General features: G+C 40.0%; 1 protein-coding gene across 1 annotated transcript in view; it reads right to left on the bottom strand.

Annotated features, from left to right (window-relative positions):
* Positions 1–347: 347 nt before the first annotated feature.
* LOC100244508 (adagio protein 1) overlaps positions 348–27,281 on the bottom strand; it is a 29,960-nt gene continuing 3,026 nt past the window's right edge. The window contains exon 2 of the mRNA XM_002269069.4: positions 348–2,458. Within this exon, the coding sequence (XP_002269105.1) occupies positions 850–2,458 (1,609 nt within the window). The 3' untranslated portion in view covers positions 348–849. The remainder of the gene's footprint in view (positions 2,459–27,281) is intronic.

The raw sequence follows: 27,281 nt of genomic DNA, 5'->3' as shown, positions 1-27,281 counted from the left end.
TAAAACAAAAATTAGAGACTTTGTTATAGGATTATCACTCTCAACCTGTAATTATCAGACATATTCTGGAGGTCAAAATTGAACGATGTAGCTTGTAATGTCATCAACATACAAGAATAAAAAATTTCTTGGATCAAAGATATAGTCCGCAACGGTCATGCTTCAATCCTTTCATACTATCATAACCATAGAGGAGGGGAAGTGGAAACTACCATTGTGTATGAACAAATGAAAAAGAGAACTGAAGGCAGAAATTGCAGGGTGAATTTCCCTCGATCATAAAAGCAAACCATTGAAATTGAGGCTGTAAGACGATAAACATGATCCAACGCCTGACTTAGAAGAGGTTTCAACCAAATAATAAGTTAGAAATGGCATAGTAGAGCTGCAAAAAGGTTCCATTACACATACAAGGCACAAACAGCGTGTTATATCGCTATATATACAAGCACATTTTCTGTTCTTTTTTTCTTTTTTTCTTTTTTTATTTTTGTTTTGGTTTTGATTTCGGGTTCAATACACACTTGAAAGGTATCACATGGGAATACAAAGACAAGAAAGGGACTAAGCCTACTTATGGAGATATACCTATCTGCTTATCGAATATTACTAACCTAAAATAACCTGTTAACATGTTCATTCCAAGTCACAACCAGTAACTTCCTCAAGAAAATACACTACACAAAACCAGTGAGAGAGGTACTGGAAAAAGCAATATCTGTCAGAGATTTTATAGCAACCGCAGCAACAACCTGCATCAACTGATTATTCAGTATGCTCCCTCTTCTTTTGTGGTTGGAGACCTCTGGTGATTCCTCTGCTATAGTTTGCCGTTCCATTTCCACTGGATTAGGTGACCGAACTCGCCAAAGACAGCTCATGGAGCTCACTTAGCATCCACTCCTCCCCAGTTTGACCACCAAGAACTATAGCCCTTGTCCCTCCAACAACACAAGTACTGTGTCCCCAAGCAAATCTTGGGGGACGCCCTGGTACATTTAATATCCTCCATGTAGGCTTTTCATCAGTTGGATCCAGTAGGTAGAGCTGCGAGGCAGAGTGAAGCCCAGCCACAGAACCACCAAAGATTAGGATTCTACCCCCTGGGAGGCTCACAGCCACATGGTCAAGCCTAGGAGGAGGTGCTATGCCTGCGGGATTTCCAGCCCCAGGCATTCCACTCCCAGTCACGCATCTCCAACACGGATTGTCCTCGCTCAAATCCATTGTGTACACATCACTAGAGCGGAACCGGAGAGGGCCACTCTTGGCCAGACCCCCAAACATCAATATTTTCCGACCACCATAAACAGATAGTGTGTGACCTAAGCGTGATGGTGGGCTCCATGCTACGGGTATCTCTCTCCAGATGGGTTTCTCCATCGAGAGATCCAAGAGAAAAGTGTCGCTAAGAAGTACTCCAGAATCTGCACAACCACCAGAAACTATTAACTTGGTGCCATCAAGGGTGCAGGAGCTATGCCATGATCTTGGAAGTGGAGGAGCCAATCCAGAGATTTCACGCCAAGCTGGAGGCTTGGCATCCAAATCCAACACGAAAACGTCATTGAGTAAACCCTGTCTTCCACAACCTCCAAAAACAACCAAATTAGACCCATTTACACAAGTCAGTGTATGACCCCATCGACCAGGTGGGGGGGAGTTCACTTGGACATGTTGCCACTCGGGATTACTAGAATTTAAGTCCAATACAAAAGTGTCATTCATTGGCTGCATGTTAACACCTTCCCCACCAAAGAGAACAACCCGACTACCAACAGCACATGCACTGAAATTGCAACGGGAGGGTTCAACAGCACCTCCAACAGTCAGCTTCCTCCATGCTGCTGCTTCAAGTGTTGTCAGCTCCCTTGCCAGCCTACCCCACCCTAGTTGTTTTGCCCCTGGCACTGTCTCTAAAACACGAGTTGTCTCACTTCCCCATGCGTTTTGGCAGACCATTCTCCAAAGATCCTCATTCTTTGTTATTTCATAAAACCGCCTACAGACAGAGCCGATGGAAGCAATATCTCTTGGTGTCAAAAGTGAAAGTATCTTGAGAGACAGGACTTCATCGCTCAATTGCATTATCCCACAAACCCCACGACAAATATTTCGATTCCCAGCTGGAACAGAAGGGTAAGAGGGAAAACCAGAACGAAATCGACCTGATGATCGTGCAGATTCCTTTGCTAAAGATCCCGGAAGTGGACCCAAATCAATATTTGCTTCTGTGAAGAACTGGATACCAATAACGTGTGTTATCGTTTCATCATCTCCATAAATAGGGGTCAACCGCAATCTGTTCATCAAAGGAGATCCATCTTTCCTAAAATTTAACAAATCACCATGAAATTCAACACCATCCTCAAGGCATCTTCTTATTTCTGAAACTACTGTAGAGTCCACCAATGGATGCCTTCTTTTGGCAAATGGGCCTCTATATTGCAAGAACCGGCTGAAACCAAATCCAACATCCCCAAAAAAAAAACAACAATTTCAATGATCAGTATTTAATCCCATATAAATAATGCCTTATAAGACTATAAAAAGTTACCGGAAAAAAAAAAAGAAAAAAATCAGTAGTTAATGACCCATGTGAGAGAGAGAAAGAACAGTCATTTCAGCTGATGTGCCCCAATATTGGAGCATGCAGACAACAGAGAATCCTAAAAGAGACATACACAGTGTACAGCATCACTAGCAGTTCAAAAGCAACCACATACGAAAACACATACATAGCATGTTTGCATAGTCAAGACAGAGAAAGAAACCAAAATTCTGTTTAATACGTTAATAAGGTTTACCAATGTCAGTACAGCAACTAATGCAAAAGCATGTTCAAGAAGCCGCAAATGTAGTCAGTGGTCAGCAAATAGTAATGGTTGAAATCTCAAAGTAGTTGAAATTTCAACTGGGCAACACCTAGGCCAGTACTTCCCTAGCCAGAACCTGTGTATCTTGCATTAGGGACAAGGTGAAGATGGTTGCTGGTGTATTAGTGGGCCACCAATAACTCAGATACATTGGCATTAGGTGCTTCATTGATTGAGTATTACATTTTGATTGCATTCTTCTCAAGCAATGTGATCACCAGAGATATTTGGCTTGTCCATGCAATTCAGAACAGCTACATCCGACAGCTGCACATCAAAACCCAAGGACACAACTAAACTAAAGCTCCAGGCAGGGTCAGGTTGAAGGCCAATCTAAGCCCAATCCTAAGATTGGAAGGATGCCCAAGCTTAACCAGTCCAACCTCATGTTGGAAGTATTCAACCTAAGAACAGACTAGATCAGGTGAGGTTTGGTTGGGCAAATAATTAATTCTTTTTAAGTTAGTTACTCCCACATCAAACCATGTGGATTTGGATTTGCATTTCTCAATTTATTTATGGCCATGTTTCAATTGACCCAAATTCAAACCCAACAGTCTGATTGCCACCTCTAAAATGAAGTGGATCTTTTAGGTAACGCTTGTCCTAGCAACATTTTCTAAAGGGACAAAATTGCACTTCTATTACTTGTCCACAGCAAAGTACTTCCAAAGATGCACTAATTAAGTTTTTTTTTGTTGTTTTTTTTGGTAAGAGAATGTATTAGAAGCGCAAAAAAACGCACGAGAGAAAAATGCACTAATGAAGTTATATCCAATACAATGGTCACTATACAGATAGTCTCAAAAGCTCTTCATTAGAAGCCACAATTAAAACAAAATAGCCTTAGTTTTCATTTGAAAAACATAAACATCTTATATAAACATATAGCCATAAACACGTAATGAATTTTTAAAACAATAATGTAAAGAAGTATCTCACATCATGTTCAGGTTGGCTTAGGGTGCCCATGGGCTCAACCCGAGTCCAACCCAAATTAAGTCTGGTTAGTAATGTTACATTATTCATGACAAAAGTTTCCTTGAATTATAAATGAAATATATACAATGGTTTCAGGACTATATAACTTAGGAAAAGGAGCAAAAGTGAAAAGTACAACTCTAAGTTGAATTTTCCAACCAAAACAATGGATACATATCATAAGATGGAACCACAAAATAAGTGCGCTCTCTAATTTTTCTACATCACAACCTAACAAAAATTAGAAATACATTCAATGCTCAAGCTGCACAGTAAATAACTTAAGATCTTTTTGTTAACATACCACCCAAGTCTGCATTTGAAGTCCAAAGCAGCATGTTAATAATAATCTTCTTTTATAATTTAGGTATTGTCTCACCCTAGGAAGCAAACTCTACAAGGACAACACTTCAAACTACACAATGCATGTATATATTTAAGAAAATTAATGCAGAACAGTAGGGCATAAAAGAATTCACAAAAGACAAAGTATATGACGCAGGATCCTTAGATTTCAGCACTATAGAAGGAAGGGTTGCTCAGGCTTATCACATTTTGTTGTCTGATTCAACAAATTGGAGACCTAGCATCAATGGGATGTTGTTCAAAGCCTTAGAAAGTCAAAAGGCTGATGCCTTAGGGTGCCTTTCTCTGAGGAGGAGGTGTTAAGCACTTGGTCATATTTGAATGGGGAAAGGGCTCCTGGCCCTAATGGGTTCTCTTTGGACTTCTGGCAAGTCTGTTGTGATTTTGTGAAGGGGGGAGTGTTAGGCTTCTTCCGGGAATTCTAAGATCAAGAAAGGTTTGTAAAAAATCTGCATGTCACCCTTTCTTTGTGCTAATTCCTATCAAAGGTGGTGTAGACGATTTGAAAGATTTATGGCCAATTAATCTAATGGGTTGGTTGTATCAACTTTTAGCTTAGGTTCTAACCAATAGGTTGAAGAAGGTGGTGGGAAGAGTAGTTTCCATGTTCCAAAATGCCCTTGTAGAGGGAAGACAAATCCTTGATGCAGTTCTTATTGCTAATTTTTTTCTTTTTGATAAGTAAAGAGAAGTATATTAAAATGAAAGAGGAGACACCAAACTAGTGTCCTCTAGGTATACAAAGGGTATACAAAAGCAGCCCCTCGAATCTAAACCAAGGAAGCGAGCCAAAACCCCTACCTATAACAAAAACCGAGCCACTCAATAAAGCTAACCAGAGACCGCGGGCTCAAAACTATAAACATCCTCACCCATGACCACAAATTACATACAAAAGAATGTTTCAACCTTTGGATTGACAACACCTCGTTCCCAAAAGCCAACGAATTTCTTTCCTTCCAAACTGACCAAAATATACATAAGGGGGCCATTTGCCACGCCTTTTTACGGATTTTCCCCACAAACGCTCCATACCACCCCAGGAGAGTTTCCTTAACTGTACCAGAGAGAACCCACTCCACACCAAAGAGAGAAAAAAGAAGATTCCACAATGTCCTCGTCATAACACAATGGAGTAAAAGATGATCCACTGTTTCTGCTTCAGCAAGACAAAGAAAACACCTATTTGCCAAAGAATAACCCCTCCTCTGAAGTTGGTCTAGAGTTAAGATTTTGCCCCAAGATGCTTCCCACGCGAAAAAAGCTACCTTTGGCGGCACACTCGCTTTCCAAATACCAATATAAGGGAACATAGCTGAACCACCAGGCTCCAAAAAAGAGTAGAGTGACTTGACTGAGAAAACACCACTTTTAGATGTTGTCCACACCATCTTATCCTCGTTCTCCCTTTGCACCCTAAAAGCTTGGATTTTAAGCATAAACTGTTCCATCATCTCAATTTCCCAATCATTAAGCGCCCTTGAGAACAAAGGGGTCCAACCATCCCCTACACCATCTGGGTTCCACACATCCGATACCCACGCGTCTTTAGCCTGAGAAATGGCAAAAAGAGAGGGGAAGGATTCGTAGAGAGGCTCATCTCCACACCACTTATCCTTCCAGAATCTCACTCTCCGACCATTGCCCACACGGAAGGCTAAACTGCTATACATACCCAACCACTCCTTTCTAATAGCTTTCCAAAGCCCTACACCATGCCTCCCTCTTTCGGCCCGAGTACACCAACCCCCCTCCTCTACACCATATTTGTGACTGATCACTTTCTTCCACAGCACCTCTCTTTCAATGGCAAAACGCCAATTCCACTTACCTAAGAGAGCTTTATTCATCAACGCTAAGTTTCTTACCCCCAAACCACCTTTCTTCCTTTCCAAGCAAACCAGATTCCACCTAACCAGATGAGGCCTCTGATCAAGAGCACTTCCCCCCTTGGAAATATACTGTCTCTTCCACATAGCCAACCTTTTCCTAAACCTCTCTTCAACACAATCCCATACCACCTCTGATTTGAAAGGTGCCCCCAAAGGCAAACCCAAATACCTGGAAGGCAGACCACCCACCTTACAACCCAACTCCAGAGCCAAATCCTCTATATCAGTCACCATCCCCACCGGAATAAGCTCACTCTTCTCCAAGTTAACTTTCAGACCTGAGCAAGCCTCAAACCACATGAGAAGCCAACTTAGATACGTCAACTGATCCTGGGACTCCTCACAAAACACCAAGGTGTCGTCCACAAAGAGCAAATGGGATATCAGAATCCCTTCTCCACCCCTACCTCTAACCCTCCATCCAGATAAAAAACCCTCACTGATGGCCCTTCTCATTAAGCAACTAAACACCTCCATAGTTATCACAAACAGGTAAGGGGATAGGGGGTCACCTTGTCTCAAACCCCTTGAGCTTTGGAAGAATCCGGAAGGAGAGCCATTTATCAGAACGGAGTATCTAACAGTTGAGATACACCACTTTATCCACATAATCCATCTCTCCCCAAATCCCATTTGCTTTAACACAGCCAACAAGAACTTCCAGCCAACACGATCAAAAGCCTTCTCTATATCCAATTTGCACATCACGCCCCCTTGATTGCTTTTCAATCTGGAGTCCACAGCCTCATTAGCAATCAAAACTGCATCAAGAATTTGCCTACCCTCCACAAACGCATTTTGGGGTTCCGAAATCACTGTTCCCATAACCTTCTTGATTCTATTTGCCAACACCTTGGCCAACAACTTGTAAAGGCTTCCCACAAGGCTAATCGGTCTAAAATCTTTCAAATCTTCTGCCCCTCCCTTCTTAGGGACTAAAACCAAGAAGGTTGCATTTAGGGATTTTACAAATCTGCCCCTTTCATGGAATTCTCTAAAAAAGCCCATAATTTCAAACTTCACCACATCCCACCCATAAAGCCAGAATGCCATTGTAAAGCCATCCGGCCCCGGGGCTTTGTCTTTGCCTAGGTCCGTAAAAGCTGCTAACACCTCTTCCTCCTTGAAAGGGATCTCCAACCCCTCAGCCTCACTGATATCTAACCTCATAAAAGAGATCCCGTCAACACTAGGACGCCACCCCTCTTCCTCCTGGTACAGCTCTTGAAACGCCCCCACCACACTGTTTCTTAAGTTATTTTCCTCTGAATGCCAATAACCATTAACTTTCAACTTGGACAGCCAGTTTCTTCTACAATGAGCATTCGCCATCTTATGAAAGAATCTGGTATTATTATCCCCCTCCTTCAACCACAACTCCCTAGACTTCTGTCTCCAGAAAATCTCTTCTTTTATCACCCAAGACTTGTAGGCCTCCCTTGCTCCATTTCTTGCTTCACAATCTTCCATATTTAAAACATCATATTTCTCCTTTTCATCCCAGTACTCAACCTGCTTAAGAGCTTCAATCTTTTTAGCCTCAACTAACCCAAACTCCTCCTTATTCCAAATCTTCAAAATATTTTTAAGGGCCCTCAGTTTAGCATCTAAAATGTAGCTAGCTGACCCAGTAAACTTTAAACTCCCCCACCACATCTTCAACTTGTCTTTAAAACCCTCCTCCTCCAACCACATGTTCTCAAACCTGAAAGGGGAAGGACCCCTCTTCAAACCTCCTCCTTCCAAGAGAATGGGGAAGTGATCCGAGACAGGTCTAGGGAGAATGCCCTGCACAGCACCATTGAACATATTATCCCAACTATCCGTCACTAAGAACCTATCCAGCCTAGACTGGACCCGGTTATTCAAACCCCCTCTCCAAGTAAACGGACCCCCCCTCAATGGATAGTCCCTGAGCTCCAGATCCTCTACCACTTCTGAGAATCTCCTCATAGAAGCTGTAAGACCACCTCCCCTGCTACGCTCCTCTGGAAACCTTACCAAGTTGAAATCCCCTCCCACACACCAAGGGTCACTCCATAATCCTTTAACTGACCCAAGTTCCTCCCAAAACTCCTCTCTATCACCACTGCAAACCGGCCCATACACCCCAGTGAACACCCACACAACACCATCCACACAATTTTTGAACCGGCACGAAATTGAGAACACTCCTTTTTCCCATCCCACCAGCTCCACCACCCTGTTGTCCCAGAACACCAAAATACCCCCAGCTGCTCCCCTAGAGTTGACTGCTCTCCACTCTATATTTCTTCCCACCCCCAAACTTCGAACAAGCCCCGTAGACATTTCTTTAATTTTAGTTTCCTGTAAACAAACCACATCCACTCTCTGGGATTTAATAATTGACTTAATGATCCTCCTTTTATCCCTATCATTAGCCCCTCTAACATTCCATGACAGAATTCTTATCTTCATTTACACCCTGATCCTGAAGCCCCTCTAGAAAAGCCCGTGCTAGATCCCATTTTCGCCTTTTTGTAACTAACCGTCCACTCCAACTTCTTGAGTTCCCTACTGGATTTTGAAGATTTTAAGCTCGTCCTCATAGTCACCCCATCCCTGCCCTTTTGCTCCATTCTCCCCTTCATTCTTCTTAAGAGATAAGATTTCCTCTTCGAAGCCTTTCGTTGGCATCCCCAAACAGTGGCTGAATCTCGCAAGGCTACTCGTACTCCATCCTTCCCCACTTTCCCCTTCTTCTATGTGACATGCTTCCTCTTCCTCACAGAGACTCATAAAAACCTCCCCAACTGGTACCAGAGCTAGCTCCTTTCCTTTTTTGGCATCACCCGAGTCCCGAAGATGTCCACTCCCATCTCCGCAAGCCGACGCGGCACTGATTCTCCCCAATCTTATCTCCTAACAATCCAACTCCCCTTCCGCACCAAAAATCACCCCCTCCGAAGTCCCGATGGCCTCGGCGATGCCCCCAAAAGAAGAAGAAGAAGAAAGGTGGGAGTGTCCCCGATGCCCCAACTGAGAAAGAGGAGAAGGACCAGCATCGTACCTGGAAGCCTCCTCCATTAGAGCCTCGTCGGTGCCTCTCCATCCACGCGGCGTCAACACGACAGCATTTACAGCTTGGACCACCATGAGCTCTGGATCCATCCCCTCTTCAGCCTCCGCGGGAACAGAGGAAGCCCTAGCCGAGGAGGACCGCTCCTCAAACTCTATTCCAGAAGTGGGCTTAGAAGCCCACCCCCAACCCTCCTTTTTAAAACTAACGGGTAGTGGGCTTTTGGCCCAAAACCTGTCCTCACTTAAGCCCAAGTCACTCTTTCCTTTATAAGCCTGCCCCTTATCTTTTCTGGGCCCAAACCCGCTGTTTGAATGGCCCAAATCACCTGCGGAGGGCCTCCTTCCCTCAGCCACCTCTGCGCCTGCCGCCTCACCTTGCCCTCTGCCACACTCAACCTGAACCCTTGACGCCTAAGCCTGCAGACCACTTTTGCCATTTTGAAAACCTCTCACGCTACCACTGGCGCGTGAATCTCCCCTACCCTCATACCTGACCTCCCGCCTCTCCTCATTGGATCAGGGTGATCTTGCTACCACCTCCGAGAACCATGGAGGATTTTCCCACCAAAGACTCACCGTCCAACAACGGTTCCCGGCTACCACCTGTAACGTACCCTGTCTAATCTTTCCCGGAGCTTTCACCAAAATGCGAGCCCACTGTAGCTCGGAGAAAAAGGTTGTATCCTCATCCACAGCTATAAATCCCCCGCATCTCTCTCCTATACTCTTGAACACTTCTCTACTCCAAAGGTGAAGGGGTAGACCGACTACTTTCACCCACACATCCTTTGGGTGGCTTCCATTTCTGCAACAACCCACTTCAGGTCCCCATTTCTGCAAGAAAAACTCTCTCATCTGAAGACTTCTACTACCCCTTAATAGCACCCAGTCCGCTTCCACCTTATCTTCAAATTCGAACAGCACTAGGGCTCCACCCAACCGGGAGATTTTTAGACCTCCCTTGAGAGACCAACTTTCATACGCCCACTCTTCCAAGAAGGACAAAGGCGGAACATCCTCAACATTATCACCAAAACATCCTACCAAGCAGCGACTAAGCTGCACTTCCCTTCTGGTCAAGTCTCGCTCACCAACATGCACCCATAAAGCTTCCCCTAATTCTCCTTTCTCCATTCTCACAGCATCTGGAAAAACTCCTTTCCCTTTCTCCTTTCCTTTACCTCTATAATCTTCCTTTACAGAGGTGGAATTACCCAGTTCAAACTTCTTCATGGGTTGAGTAGTAATTCCAAGAGCTCTTAGCTTCTGAGCCAGCATGAACCAACCACCTACTAATCCCTTACCTTCTGGGAAAACTAGACAAAACCTCTTCGCCTCCGAGTCCCTCACCGAACAAAGCAGATACCTACCTGCAATATTTGAACGACACTCCAACCTATATTTCCTTCCTCCTTCTTCCCAAGCTCTAAGGCTCCTCGAGCTTGATTCATCTCTGCACCACTCTTCCACTCCTTCCAGCAGAGAACTGAGGCTCTTTGCTCCAAATTTTATCCAAGAAGAGAAGCCTTTGCTTCTTTCCAGAATAACCCCCCTCAGTTTGCCTCGAGTCTCTTCAATGGTGATCTCAAATGTCTTTGACTCCACAGCAAACCAGCTCTTACCCCCCTTCGGAGCTCCTTCCCCCTCCGAGAAGGCAGCCATTACAGTATCTCAAACTTTATATATGAGCACTACCACTTGTTAGATCAGCTTAACATTGTCCAAATCCCATATTCTTCATCACAAGACCATTCACTATTAATCCTTAATAAAATTATTGAATGATCTTTGATCCTAAAGATTTATGGTAGTGGTGCATAGCCCAGCTGTTAGGGAAGTGATCTATGCTAAGGAGCAATTCTAGTAGAGTTATTTGTAAGCTTGATATTGAGAAGGCTTATGATCATGTTAGCTAGAAATTCTTGCTAGCTATTCTTGATAAGATAGGTTTTGGCCAGAAATGGATTAAATGGATCAAGTGATGTGTTTCTACAGCAAAATTTTCTATTCTAGTAAATGGTACCCAAATAGGCTTCTTCCAAGGGTCTAAAGGGCTAAGGCAAGAAGAGGACTCTTTCTATCCCTACTTATATGTGTTAGTGATGGAGCCGTTTAGTTGTCTTTTTGGAGAGGGCTAGAGAGGGTGGTCTTTTATTTCAAAGCCAAGGAGAGGGAAGGGTAGGGGAAGAGGTTTCCCATTTATTGCTTGCCGATGATAACTTATTTTTTTTTAGGCTTCTCAAACTCTAATAGTCCATTTAAGTTGGCTTCTAATATATTTTGAAGCAATCTCGAGCCTAAAAATCAACCTTGAAAAAGGAAACTCAATTCCTATTGGCGGGCCTGTCAATGCGGAGGTTTTGGTAGCACAATTCAGATTTAAGGTGGGGAATCTTCCATCTACCGACTTAAATTTTCTTTAGGAGCTTCATGCAAGGAAGATACAATGTGGGATAAGGTGGAGGACAGATTTCGACAAAAGCTATCAATGTGGAAAAGAAAGTATATTTTGAACTGATTCATAGTACCTTATCCAATTTGGCTATCTACTTCATGCCTTGTTCAGCATTCCTAGAAAAGTTAGAGTGAGGCTTGAAAAGATTCAAAGAGATTTCCTTTAGGGAGAGGGTGCTTTAGGGAAAAGCTACATTTAGTGAAATGGTAAATCATCTACAAACAAAAGAGAGAGGGAGGGCTTAGCATTAGATGTCTTCCTACTCTTAATAAAACTCTTTTGAGAAAGTGGAGTTTGAGATGTACTTCTAAGGAGAGGCTTTTTGGAAGCAGGTTATTAAGAAAAAGTATAAAAGGAGGAAGGGGGTTGGAGGTCTTGCATAGCAAGAGGTGGGAATGGGGTCGGGCTATGAAAAGCTATTAGGAAAGGGTGGGGGACCTTTTCAACAATAAAACTTCTTTTGAGGTGGGAGATGGGAGGAGGTTAGAGTTTTGGAAGGATAGATGGGTTTTGGAAGAACCCTTCTGCACGTCTTTTCCCACTCTAAATGCCTTAGCTATGGCTAAAGAAGCCTAGGTAGCAAATGTATGGGAAGAGCAAGAGGAGGGGGGATACTGAAATCCATGTTTTTTTTTTTGATAAGTAAATAAGATTTCATATATAAAAGAGACGCTAAAAAAACAACTCAAAGTATATACAATACCTATACACCCGCCTTCAACTTCAACAAGGCCAAAAGACAAAGAAAACCCAACACCACAAACCTACTTAGAACCCAACCAATCAATAAAATTAGCTATAGTTAGAGGGCAATCATCTATGAACAACTTAGTCTCAGCCCAAAAAGTAAGAATAAAAGAGTGTTTTAATCTCTGAATTGACAACAAATCATCCTTGAAAACCAATCTATTCCTCGCCTTCCAAACCGTCTAGAAAATGTGAAGAGGAGCAGCTCTCCACGCCTTCTTGCGTTTTTTGCCCAGGAAAAAACCATTCCAACTTAGAAGGGTCTCTCTAACTGAATAAGGCAAGACCCGATACACCCCAAATAAAGTAAAAAGTAGATCCCATAACACCCTTGTTCTTGAACAATGAAGGAGAAGATGGTTTATGTTCTCCTCTTTCTCAAGACACATAAAGCATCTATTTGCCAAAACCCATCCTCTTTTCTGGACCATATCCAAGGTTAAGGCTTTGCCCCACGTAGCCTCCCATGCAAAGAAACTAATCTTAGGCTGCACATTCACATTCCAAATATAGCTTGAAGGAAACAAAGATGAACCACCCGCTTCAAGGGCTACATAGAGAGACTTGACCGAGAATTTTCCACTCTTAGTTTCAGTCCAGGACACCATATCCTCCACATCCTCAATAACTCTCTTACCCTGTAGCCTCTCCAAAAATCTTTCCGCCTCCTCTACCTCCCAATCATTGAAAGCTCTTAAGAAACATGGGTTCCAACCCCCCCCCCCCCTTCAGCCAAGGGGTCCCAAATATCTGCCACCCACACTTCCTTCTCAACAATCAAAGCAAAAAGAGAAGGAAAGGACATACACAGAGGAGAATCCCCACACCATCTATCCCTCCAAAAACTCACCCTTCTCCCATTACCAACTATGAAAACCAACCTATCGCTCACCAACTTCCAATTCCATCCTTATTCCTTTCCACAACCCCATACCATGAGCCTCTCTCACTTCTCAAGAGCAACAACCCCCTTTATCTTCTCCATACTTCCCTCTAATCACTTGATTCCACAAAGCCTCTCTCTCATTTGCGAAACGCCAATTCCATTTAGCAAGAAATGATTAGGAGTTGGAAATTATGGAGTCTTTTTTCATAAGGTTACAAGGGAAAGTTATGAAGAGAGGAGAGGACAAGATGGTGTGGACAAGTTCAAGGAATGGTGTCTTTTTGGTCAAATCTCTTTATTCTATGCTAGAGTAAAGGCGCTCAATCCTTTTTCCCAATAGACATTATTTAGAATCCATTGGTCTCATCTAAAGTGAGTTTTCTTGCTTAGAAAGCTTGTTGGGGGTAGGTATTGACTTTAGATCAACTTAAAAGAAGAGGATGGTCTTTAGCAACACGTTACCTTTCTAAAGTGAGGTGGAATCAATTGATCGCATCCTTCTTCATTGCTCTAAAGCTAAGGAGCTATTGCACTTGCTAATTGCTTTATTCAAAGTAGTTTGGGTCCATCCTTTGATTAGGGAGACTCTCTTAAGTTAGCATGACTATTTCATGGGAAAAAAGTGTAAGAAAGTCTAGGGAGCTATCTCATTGTGTATTTTTTTTAGATTTTGTGGAAAGAAAGAAATTGAAGAACCTTTGAATATGCAGAGTAATTGGCTCAAACATCGAACAGCTCATTTGTTTAAAGTTTGCTGACATGGGTTAGGGTGTACATAGCACAAGGATCGATTCAAGTTTGTAGATTGCATGGGACCTAGATGAGGGAGGGAGCAGTTTTTATATTTTCCCTCTTTCAGGCTATGCCTTTTGTTTCCCTTTGTATACATCTTGTATACCTAAGTTATAGCTCTTTTTATTAATATGTTTCTTCTCATTGCTTACTGTCAAAAGAAAAGTCACAACCTGTTTAGAAATGAAAATATCCAAAAATGGAATTGAAACAAAGTAAACTTCTGGCATGGAAATGCTTAAAAGCATATAATCTAGACTTATGCAAAATAAATAAGCCTGAAAAACAAACAGCTTAACAAATCGACAATTCAACAATGAGAATTGACAAGCTATAAGGAAAAGAAAACAATTCTTTAAAACCTAATATTTATAATAAGCATTACGAACTTTGATGATCAAATGGTTTCTTAACAGCAAGAAAAAAAAAATCTAATAGTAGGCTTAGTAGCATGAAAACACACCTAATGATATGACTGCAACAATATATCGTGCTGCTATGCAATAATTACATTTGACAATGATATTTATGACACATTGAAGCATCAGAAAATTTTACATAATAAGGTTACAATTGCCCCTGCCAAGGAATCCATAATGAGACATGACAAGAACAAGGATCAATACTATCAAATGCTTCTAACCTAAGAACTATGATCCATGCAAATGGATTTAACATGGCAGTCCAACAAGAATAGAAGGTAGCAGACACTGAAGCAATTCCCCAAAATCTAGAAACATATGTAATTATGCAAAAAATGAACATGTATGTATTTATCTATATTTCAGTTTACATGTTCATAAAAGGATCATAGCAAAAAATAAAAAGGGTAATACTAAAAGCAACTTGAGAGAAAAAGAAAAGCATACACTCTGTTTCTATGCACATTTTTGAAGTAAATAAAGGTTTACACTCAAGTGCTCAATAGGTCTCAGACAGGACAAAAGCAGTCACGGCATTATGTCTGAAAGTATTTGAAACACCAATTGCCACCAAGGAGAAGTGTCAAACATATCATGGTTATTAGTCTCCAATAAAGAATAATAATGTTTTCTTCTTATTAGCAATGTATTAAATGTAAACTTTACAACCTTCCATCATGAATTCAAACAGATGGAAGAAGTATCCCACCTCAATTAAACAAAAGTACTAAAGCTTTTAAAATAAGAAAGATTACTATAATTTCCTTTTTTTTCCTTAAAGATTTGCTTCAAGATGATCATTACAGATTACAATAATACAAATTGTAAAATAAATTTACTTTATTTTCTCTTTTTCTCCCAACCACACTCTTTCATAGGATGATTCATTACACCTGTTCAATATTAACAGTAAGGTTTTCCATTCACCCACAGTGATTGAAAGCATAAGCAATCCAGAGTTCTAAAATTTTCAAAAATATCCTTTTAACATACCAAGTTAATTGTAAATTTCAAACTGACTTTCCTTTCATCTCTTCTCAAATATCTTTAACAAGGCACTTCTATATGTGATTGATCTTTTCGCTAAGCAAATATAGCAAGATTTTAATCTTTCTTTTTCCCTTTTAACATACCAAGTTAATTATAAATTTCAAACTGAGTTTCATTTCATCTCTTCTCCTCAAATATCTTTAACAAGGCACTTCCATATGTGATTGATTTTTTCACTAAGCAATATGGCAAGATTTTAATATTTCTTTTTCCAAATCATTAACTCCTCATAATCAACCTTATTCCCTTTTTTTTAATCACAAACAAGCATTTTCAGTCATCAATCAATTGATAAATATAAGAAGGATAAGCAATCCTTCAAAGATGCACAAAAGTTGGTAGAAATTAACAAAAAATTAGAACCACAAAAACTAGCCCCTCCTCATAAAAACTTGCTATACAGGAGAAAAAATATTGGATACTCAAGGGGGAAGGAAATCTCCAACAAAGGAGGTCACATATGCTTTGCTCCTTTTTTGGCTAATTGATCATGGACTTGGTTAGCTAACAGAAGAATCCAAGAGAAAGAACAATCCAGCTCATTCGCAGTATCGATGATTTTGCTCATCCAATTGTCAAATTTCATTAACCCTTTTCCTTATTAGTTATCCAAGATATTGCAATAAAAAATCTCCCTCTACAATTAGATTGGATAGAGAGAGACTTTTTGCCTACATCAAACCCTCCAATAATGTCAATATCTCTGCCTTAATGGCTAATCCCATTTCTGCATGCTTAGAGAAAGCTCTCAATACAGTGCCAAAATGATCTCTAATCACACCTCCAGTACCTACCCATCCAGAGTTACCCAATAAACATCCAAGTTTAACTTTACTGAACCTACTACAAAGGGTAACCAGTCAATCATTATGTTCTTCTTCAAATTGATAGAATAGCAAGCACTCTTTCAATCTAGCATTAAAAGACACGATGGAATATCTGCAAAAGGTTAGGTGATCAAGGCCCATATAGAAGGGGAAAAGAAATTGAGTCCTAAATGGCATCTGTCAATCTCCATTTATCCTCGAAAATCCTTGCAATCCTCTCCAACCAAAAAATCAAATCAAAGACAAGACAACCACCTACCAAAGAATCTTCCCTTTTGGAAGGCTTCCAAAGAAAATTTCCATCATCTTTGTTGTGACTCCAGGAGTAATCCAATCAAGATTGGCAATATTGAACAATCTATGCCAAAAGGACCAATGCAGCTGGACAATGAAAAAATAAATGGTCAGCTAATTCACTACTCTTTAAGCACATCACACGATTGTCTGGACTAAGAGCTTTGTTAGGCCTCCTCAATTGAAGCAAGTTGTTGGTAGTAACCTTCTTATTTGCCACAAGCCAAGCAAAAGCCTTAACCTTTGGAGGAGCTTTTGAGCTCCAACTTAGCCAAGTAGGAGCAAAAGAAGTAATAACAGGAGAATGAGGAAAGATTAAGAGAGCTTTATAGAAGAAGCTCATAGAGAAACGTCCAGAGGGAGTCAATGACCAAACTCTTTCATCTAGAAAGAGAGGTGATATACATATACATGAAGCAAAGAAGAAAGAACGCTAGTTAGTTCCTCAATCTTTGGATCAAAAAGGTTTCAATGAAAATTGAAATTCCAAGATGAATTAAAAACTTAGCTACAATTCAGTAAAGAAGGAAGCAACCCACACTCATTAAGTCAAAAGGCCACTAAAGTTAATATCACATCATATAATCATACATTCACTTAATAGATGGAATAGTTTTTAAGTTTCAATATTTTCACATCTCAATCCGTAAAAGCATATCTTATGTTAACTTTTATCTTAAAAAATTTCTTACTAATGCATCCAATCAAGTACATAAGATTGTTACTATTTTTTTTTATAGGCAATAAACCAAAAAAAAAAAAGCACACCAAAGTATATTGGACATATACCGTAGACACCAAATGGCAATGTCAAAAAAGAAAGAACATTAAAAACAGCTCTCTCCCACAGTTACGTGAAAACATCAAATGTGAGCACTACCCTTGCCATGGGCATGGATATGAAGATGAGCCAAACGTTGTCAAACAAAAGACAAAAAGAAAATGTTCATTTTTCCAGAGGTTCCAAATGATATCCTAATATTCCTAATCTACTTCTTTCATATTTCAAAAATTATTGTAGTTTGCATGTAAGGATAGTTTAGAATGAACACTTATTTCACCATTGAATATAAAAGAAGAAAAATTAGAATACTTTGACAATTTATCACGTTCTTGTGTCCTAATATTAAGAGGTTGGATAAATTCAATGCACGTGAATACATAAATAAAAGAATCCATATTACAAACCCTAGTGAGGTAGTAATAAACTTTAGTCTAAGGAATGTGGAATTACCTATCAAGAAAAATAGAAATATATTTTTTTTTAATAGCCAAATAGTATATATATATATATATATATATATATTAATAACGCCTATGCAAACAGTGCAACAAAGTACACACAATATATGAAGCTAAAAAAGCACACTAGAAGTGGAGAGAATAGCAAAAAAAAAAAAAATAGAATTCTCATCCTCACTTAAAAGCCTAGCATTGTCAAAGAAAGATCATCTATGTATACTCCTGACACATTCCAAAAAAGTAGTCACTAAAGAAGCTTTAAGTGTTTGTTTTCACTATTCTAAGCCTTCAAAGGACCTCTTATTTCTTTCCTTCTACAATGTCTAAAATTTTATTTTATTTTTTTTATAGGTAAAGAAAATTTTCATATAAAAAGAGACACCAAAAAAGCGACTCAAGGTATACAATACCTATACACCCACCTCCAAAAAGGCCAAAAAGAACCTAGATGGCCCGGAAAACAACCTTAATTAGAGCTCAACCAATCAATAAAATTAACTATAGTTAGAGGGCAGTCAACTATAAACAACTTAGCCTCTGACCAAATAGAAAGAACAAAAGAATATTTCACTCTCTAGATTGACAACACATCATTCTTGAAGGCCAATCTATTTCTCACCTTCCAAACCATCCAAAAAATGTAAAGAGGAGCAGCTCTCCACACCTTCTTGCGCTTTTTGCCCACAAAAGAACCATGCCAGTTAAGAAGAGTCTCTCTAACTAAAGAAGGCAGCAATCAAGACACCCCAAATAGAGTAAAGAGTAAATCCCATAAAGCCCTTGTTTTTTAACAATGTAGAAGGAGATGATCTATGATCTCCTCTTTCTCAAGACACATAAAGCATCTATTTGCCAAGGCCCGTCCTCTTTTCTACAACGTCTAAAATAGACACAAAGGAGCGGTCCTCCATTTTTTTTTTCATTTCTTCCCATGAAAGATCTACACCAACCTACCATATTTCCTCCTACTAAAGAGTGCATCACCAAGCCACCCCAAACAAAAAGATAACCAATTGCCACAGGATACTTGCTTTAAGGCAATGAAATAGTAAACGATTAATCAATCCTTCCTCAACTTTACACATATAGCATCTATTTGGCATTATTCATCCCATCCTTCTATACTAATCAATCACTAAAATTCATTCCCATGTTACTTTCAATGCAAAGAGCCCCCAACTTCACAAGTACCTAGGGATTCCAAATGATGTTTTTAGGGAAAGGCTCTCTTCTTCCTCAAACTAAGGAGTGGTAAATGATTTAATCGAGAACTCGCCACACTTACATTACTTCCACCCCAATTTTTTATTTTTTTATTTTTTTTTTTTGATAAGCTACTTCCACCCCAATTTGTCATCCTCCTCTCTACTAACTGAGCTCTTCTACATATTCTATAAAAAGTCTATCACCCCTTCAATCATTCAATTATGAATTGTCTTGAGAAGCAAGGACTTCACTCACTTCCCTCCCCAACTTGCTCCCACACCACTGCTATACATGAATCTTTATCGTTGGCTATAAAGAATAATGTCAAGAAAGGCACTTCCAAAGATAAGTCTCCACATCATCTATCCCTCCAAAATTTGGCCAATCTTCCATGGCCAATTATGAAATGAGATCTGCTCATGAAGGACTCCCTCCCATTTCTAATGACCTTGCACGCACCCAACCCATGATCATCCCTCACACCCTTTGAACACCAACCCCTATTCCTTCCCTAAATTTTTGTGCTATTAACATTTTTCCATAAAGATTCCCTATGATTTAAAAATCTCCAACTACACTTGCCAAAGAACGTCTTGTTAAGGGTAGAGAGATTTCTAATGTCAAGACCCCCATCCTTTTTGTTCGAATAGGCTATGAACCAATTAAGGATATGGGTTTTTTCAATGATACGGGCCCCACCCCAAAGGATGTTTCTTTGAATCTACTCCAATTGTACACTCACCTTTATTGAAATGACAAACAAAGACATAAGATAAATTGGTAATTTCAACAATGTACTTTTAAGCCCTTGAGGCCTGGCTCAAGTGGTAAAGGATCAGGAGGGTTTGTGGGAGGTTCTAGGTTCAAGTCCGAGTGGAGACAAAAAATTTACCTATCCAAAAAAAAAAAACACAACACCTCTAGTGAAATGACAATTTAAGACATAAGATAAATTGGTAATTTCAACATTTTTTTTTTTTAGGTAAGAAAAGATCTATTAAGAAGAGGCGCCAAAAAAGCGACTCAAGGTATACAATACCTATACACCCACCGCCAAACTGACCAAAAAAGTTCAAATAAACAAGCACCCAGCTGGGTTAAAAAACAACCTTAACTAGAGCCCAACCAATTAATAAAACTGACTATAGTTAGAGGGTAATCAACTATAAACAACTTGGCCTCTGACCATAGGGAAAAAACAAAAAAGTATTTGAGTCTTTGGATTAACAACACATCATCATTGAAGGTCAATTTATTTCTCGCCTTCCAAACCGTCCAAAATATGCAAAGAGGAGTTGCTCTCCACACCTTTTTGCGCTTTTTGCTCACAAATGAACCATGCCAACTAAGGAGAGTCTCTCTAACTGAGGAAAGCAGCACCCATGACACCCCAAACAAAGTAAATAGCAAATCCCATAAGACCCTTGTTTTTGTACAATGAAGAAGAAGATGGTCTATAGTCTCTTCCTTCTCATAACACAAAAAGCATCTATTTGCAAAGGCCCACCCTCTTTTTTGAATTAAATCCAAGGTTAAAATTTTCCCCCATGTAGCCTCCCAAACAAAGAAGCTAATCTTGGGCTTCACCCACACATTCGAAATGCAACTTGAAGGAAAAAGAGAAGGGTTGTCCAGCTCATAAACATAGTAAAGGGATTTGACCGAGAACTTTTCACTCTTTGTTTCGGTCCAAAACACCATGTCTTCCACATCTCCGCGCACTCTCTTCCTATGCAACCGCTCCAAGAAGCTTTCCACCTCCCAATCATTAAAGGCTCTTGAGAAACAAGGATTTCATTCCCCCCCTCCCGCCAAAGGGTCCCAAATATCCGCCACCCACGCTTCCTTATCATCAGCTAAAGCAAACAAGGAAGGGAAGGACATGCACAATGGAGAATCCCTGCACCACTTATCCCTCCAAAATCTCACCCTCCTCCCGTTCCCTACCAGGGAGGAAATCCTAGAACTTATAAAGTCTCAATCCATCCTTATCCCTTTCCAAAGCCCCACACCATACACCTCTCTCACTTTCCAAGAACACCATCCCCCTCTATCCTCCCCGTACTTCCCTCTAATCACTTGATTCCACAAAGCCTCTCTCTAACCGCCTCCCCAAAGGAAATCCCTTTGAATTTGCTTTAATCTTTGTCTAACTGAGTTTGGCATGCGCATCAAAGACGTAAAATAGATGGGTAAATTCGACAACATACTTTGAACTAGGGTCGCCCCCCCTCCTTTGGATATGTATTGTCTCTTCCACATAGCCAACCTTCTGCGGAACCAACCTTCTGCGGAACCGCTCTTCCACACCATCCCAAACTGTCACTAACTTAAACGGTGCACCCAAAGGAAGGTCCAAATCAGTGGACGGGAGGCTGCCCACTCAACCAAAATCCATAGCAAGATCATCAATATTCTCCACCCTACCTACTAGAATTAGTTCACTCTTTTCCAAGTTTATTCTCAACCCCGACACGGCCTCAAACCACATAAGCAACCAACTAAGATAGGTCAATTGATCTTGGGAAGCTTGGCAAAACACCAAGGTATCGTCAGCAAACAACAAATGGGAAATCTGAACCCCTTTTTTACTCCTACCCTTCACCCTCCAACCCGACAAAAAACCTCCTCCACTGCCCTCTAAATGAGACAACTAAACACTTCCATAGCAATCACAAATAAATAAGGCAAAAGCAGATCCCCTTGCCTCAAACCCCTTGAGCTTTGAAAGAAACCCATAGAGGTGTCATTAACCAACACAGAGAAACTTGCAGTGGAAATGCACCACTTGATCCACCCAACCCATTTTCTGCATAACTTTAAGAAGAAATGATCAGTCCACATGGTCATACGCCTTCTCTATGTCAAGTTTACACAAAAAGTCATATTCATTATTCTTCAAGAGTGAATCAATAGCTTCATTAGCTATCAGCACTGCATCTAGGATTTGTCTTCCCTCCAGAAAAGCCCCTTGGGCCTTAGAAACCACTTTTCTTAGCCTATTGACTAAAACCTTGGCCATCCACTTGTACAAACCCCCCATCAAACTTATAGGCCTAAAATCTCTTATATCTTCAGCACCCGTATTTTTTGGGATTAAAACCAAAAAGGTTGCATTCAAGCTTTTAACAAAGTTACCATGTTCATAAAATTCCCTGAAGAAACTCATTATATAATCCTTCACAAAATCCTAAGAAAACTACCAAAATACCATAGAGAAACTGTCAGGCCCTGGTGCTTTGTTCCCACTACACCCCAACAGAGCACCATACACCTCCTCTTCTGTGAACAGCACCTCCAAAGCTAGAGCATCCAAAGTCTCCAAAGTCTTAAACTACAACCCAAACAGGAAAGGACAACAAAGACCGAAAGGCTCTGACCACCCCATCCCTTATTTCATTCTCCTCTAAAAACCAAACACCATTAATCTTAATTATGTCCACGATATTCCTCCTTCTGTGTGCATTAATCATCTTGTGAAAGAATCTCATATTTTTCTCACCCTTTTTTAGCCACACTTCCCTAGATTTTTGCCGCCAAGAGATTTCTTCTAACATAACCCATTTTTTATAATCTTCCCTCACTTCTTTTCTAGCTTCCAACTCCTCCAAAGACAGGGTGCTAGTCTTTTCCTCAGCATCCTAATAGTCCACCTGGTTTAGAGCCAAATCCTTCCTAGCTTCAACCTTACCAAAAACATCTTTGTTCCACTCCTTTAGTTTAGACTTCAAGGCCTTTAATTTTGCCGCCAAAATAAAACTTGAAGAGCCACTAAAGTTGTCCCCCTCCCACCACAACTTCAAAAGATCCTTAAAGCCCTCCACCTTCAGCCACATATTCTCAAATCTAAAAGGGGAGGGGCCTCTTCTCAAACCTCCTCCATTTAAAAGAATCGGGAAATGATCAGACACAGGTCTCGGAAGGACACTGCATCGACCCACTAAACCAGCAGTCCCACCCCTCATTCACTAAGAAACGATTCAACCTTGACATTGATTGATTGTTTGCCCTTCCACTTCATGTAAAAGGCCCCCCCAACAATGGAAAGGTCCTTTAACTCTAAGTCTTCTATTAACTCAGAGAACCTTCTCATGTCTGAGTTCAAACACCCTCCCCTATTGCACTCTTCAAGGCATTTAATCGAGTTAAAATCCCCTGTAACACACCACAAACCACTCCAAAGTCCCTTTATAGCCCCTAGCTCACCCCAAAACCACTCCCTATCCCTCTCCTGTTGGTAATTTCAACAATGTACTCTTAAGCCCTTGAGGCCCGACTCAAGTGGTAAAGGATTGGGGAGGGTTTGTGGGAGATTCTAGGTTCAAGTCTTAGTGGGGACAAAAAATTTACCTATCAAAAAACAAAAAAAAAAAAAAACAAAAAAACCATTATTGAAATGACAAAGACATAAGATAAATTGGTAATTTCAACAGTATACTTTTAAGCCCTTGAGGTTCGGCTCAAGTGGTAAAGGATTGGGGAGGGTTTGTGAGAGGTTCTAGGTTCAAGTCCCAGTGGGGACAAAAAATTTACCTATCAAAAAAAAAAAAGAAAAAAAACAATATACTTTTAATATAAATTTATTAACAATATATATATATATATATATATTATTAAGAAGAATACATATTTTATTTATTAGGCGTTGTTAATATATTTGATCTTTGACTATCAAAAAAAAAAAAAAGGAATTGTGCTTAGCAATGCAAGTGTCCTAAGAATGGCACCCAAAGGCACCAGGAAACATCATATTGCTTCACTAGGCCATCAAGCACAAAGGAAAATTGCAAGAAGGAAACTGACTATTCTAGGTAACAAAGTGTCATTTCTTGGAGTAGTCATTCATTACACTAGCTCCACTTCCTTTGTAGTGGTTTTCTTGCTTCCACTAGTTTTATAATCTTTTTATTAGCTTCTTTAATGATAACCCATCTTCCCTGCACTTTCAAGTTCAAAGCAATTAGAAAAAAAAAACTAATTAATTAATTAATATATAAAAGATTGATGGTGGGTTGGGCCTTTGTTCAAATTTTAAAGAGCTTATTCTTTGAGATTGATGGGCTAGCTTCCATCACGCATAGTTTTTAGGTCTAATGCATTGGTTAATTTGGAAGATGAAATTCTCTTATTGACCTCTTTTATCATAGCCTAATTATTCTTGATTTGGATCCTCCCCAGAGTTTCTTAGGGCTTTAGATAGAGGTAAAGTGTATGTTAAGAGATAGAGTTCCAGCCAGCTGTAAATGTGTTACTTACCCTTCTAAAGCCTTACCCTTCATCCTAAGGAAAGTTGGTATGGTTGGAGATGTTGTGTTTGTTACATCTCAGGTGACTGATATGCGTTTTGTTATCCCATCTTCACCTGCACTTCTTAAAGGTGGAATTGGATTTCACCTTTAAGAAGTTAATGCCATGTATCTCAAATTCCAATTTGGATTTATATTTTCATTAGAATTCCCTTAAGAGTGGAATTTCTTGTAAAATAAACTTCTTGTACGTTTTTCTAGTGGGAATAAGATTTCTTTTTTAATGGAGGAAAGTTATGAGATAGAAATGAATCAAACCAACTCTACAAGGTTTGTGGAGATAGAGATGAATCTATGACAATTTGTAGAAGATTTGCAGAGATGGCAATGTGCTTATAATAATTTTACAATATTTATGGGAATGATTGGATGAGATGGACTTATAACAGTTTTATAGGGTCTACAGGGATGGAGATGGGCTTATAATGCTTTTTACTAGGTTTGAGATATGAATGAGAGAGAGCATGAACCTAGAACAGTTTTACAAAATTTCTGGAGATCAAGGAGAGAAGGTAAACACCCAGCATAACATTGAGAGGTAGGTTTATTTCATGGTTCAAATGAAGCTAGGAAGTATGGGTTTGGTTCATGGCCCATATGGATCATCAAACCACAAGTTGTTCATGGCTTAGGTTAGGGTGAGATACTAAGAGCAGAGCTCAGGTTTTTAGTGGACTGCTTTATCTTGTTCATGGAATTGGACAAGGTTTGCGAAACTATATTAATTTTACATTCATTTCTGATATTGCAATTTCTTTTGCTGTTATAGCATAAGTACTTCGATTAGCATAACAAGTAATCTCAAAGCTTTCCTATAGCATAAACAAACAAGAAGGTCAATTTAGGCTGATAGCTTATGTAGGTACCTTGTCTGATCCTGCACTGTGGGAAAGACTATCAGTAAGTGGTTCATCTCTCCCTGCATTCAAAAAGGGAAGGCAGGTTCTCCTTCTTGTGTAGCAATTGGAGGAGAAGCCCTCAGGCTTTTTTTTTTTTTTTTTTTTTTTTTTAATCAGACCTCAGCCAATTAGAACCTCCAATTCTTAATGAGCTGAAACTAAAGAATTGCCAGGAGTCATGTTTGTAAACCCTACTTCCTATGGAAGGAACCTCTATTTATTTGGTAGTTGAGAAGGAGCCTTCAAGTGATTACAACCTCCAATTCCTGTTATGCTTTGAGTTGAGGTTGTAAACTCTTATCTCTATGAAGAGAAACCTCCTTTTTAGATGGTAGTTGAGTAGGATCCCTTTAGGGTTTGAAATCTCTATTTCCTACCAGAAGGAAGGATTGGGATTGATTTTTTTTTTTAATTTATATGTGCCTTTGGAGGTAAAGTGCTCTATAGGGGATTGGGCATATATTCCATTAGGCGAGTTGGGGCAAATTGGGATAACTTCAATTCAAGCTTGAAGGGAAAGCATATTGGAGCTTGCTTCAATGAGTTGAGCAAGGATCCATTAGTAGATAATGAGAATGTTGAACACCTTACTCCAGCAGAGGATGTGATGCCTGTGACAATTTTAAGTCCTCTTTCTTTACAATCACAGAAAGAATATAGACCTGAAAGAGTTCAACTAGGGCATTACTTTTCGGGTTCTTAACAAGATGAGGGACTTTAGCTTTTATACCTAGGAGTCTCCTTTAAGGGGAATGAATAAAAGCCGATGCAGCCTTTTTAAGTCATACAAATGAGTAGGTTTCAGCACAAGCATGACTCAAAAAAGAGCAAGGAGTTGGACTTCAGCAATGAAAGAAAATTGAAGAGGATATCTAGAAAGGGATATGAGTGTAAGTAAGATAATGTCAGCAAGGGATAGGAAGCTAAGTACGACCATGGATCAGAATCATCTTTTGGAATGTCAATGATCTTTAACAATGTGAAGAAGGGTGAAATTTTAAATTCACCTTCGAGGATTGGAAGGCCAATTTATTGTGTACTCAGAAAACTAAAGTGGTTGTCTTTCTTTCAAACTTCTTCTGTTGTATTGGTTATAATAAATCCCTTGATTGAGCCCTTTTTGGAAGCAAACACAGGAGAATCTTAGATTTCTGGGACAAAAGGTCATAACAGAAGCTGGACATAGTTATAGGGACCTTTCCAATCCCTTACAGCTTTAAAAATGAGAAACATGGATTTATATAAATTTTCCAGGGGTATATGGCCCTCTCCTGTCAGAGAAAGAAATAATTCATTCTGGAGGGGATCTGTGCTGATTTGGGCCTTAAAGGGATCCTTAGGGTATTAAGGTGATTTCAATGCAAACTGCTTTCCTTTTAGGAGGAACAATTCTGGCAGATTCTATGGAGCAATAGAATGTCTTCAGACCATTACAAATTTTATGTGTAGGATTTTCCCAGGGGAGGTGAATGTTTTGCATAGGCTGGTAGGTTGAACAACCAATTGATGTCTCATATAGTTCAGTTTCTTGTCTCCTCAGAATGAGAGGATCAGTTTTCAAATGTCGCACAGAGTTTGCTACAAACATGTTTCAGATCAGCTACTTTTGCTTCTAGATTGTGATAGCCTCAATTTTGCTAAAAGCCTTAAAGAGGAAGGTTTCGGTGTTAGGGTGAACGCTTGGTGGAATAGTTATATGCTTTTCCAAAATCTTTCTTTGAGAGTGACAAAGAAAATGAAGTTTCAGAAGGAAAATAAGCACATGAAATAAAGAAGATCATTTAGAATGTGACTCATGGATAAAAATTAAGAGGTGGAATAAGATGGAAAAGTTCAGAACTTCCAGGCTATAGAAGGCGCAGTCACAGAACACTGATTGAGAAGAATGCCAGCCATGTGTTGAATTTGAGGAAGTGAAGAGGCAAAAATTTAAAGCATTTAGATCTTAGAATTTAGAAAGGGGCCATAACATGCAGTTCTTTCATCATTTAGGCAACG

This window comes from Vitis vinifera, chromosome 11 (genome assembly GCF_030704535.1).
Source record: "Vitis vinifera cultivar Pinot Noir 40024 chromosome 11, ASM3070453v1".
Taxonomy (NCBI): domain Eukaryota; kingdom Viridiplantae; phylum Streptophyta; class Magnoliopsida; order Vitales; family Vitaceae; genus Vitis; species Vitis vinifera.
The sequence above is the reverse complement of the archived record's forward strand: the minus strand, read 5'-3'. Positions and strand labels throughout refer to the sequence as shown.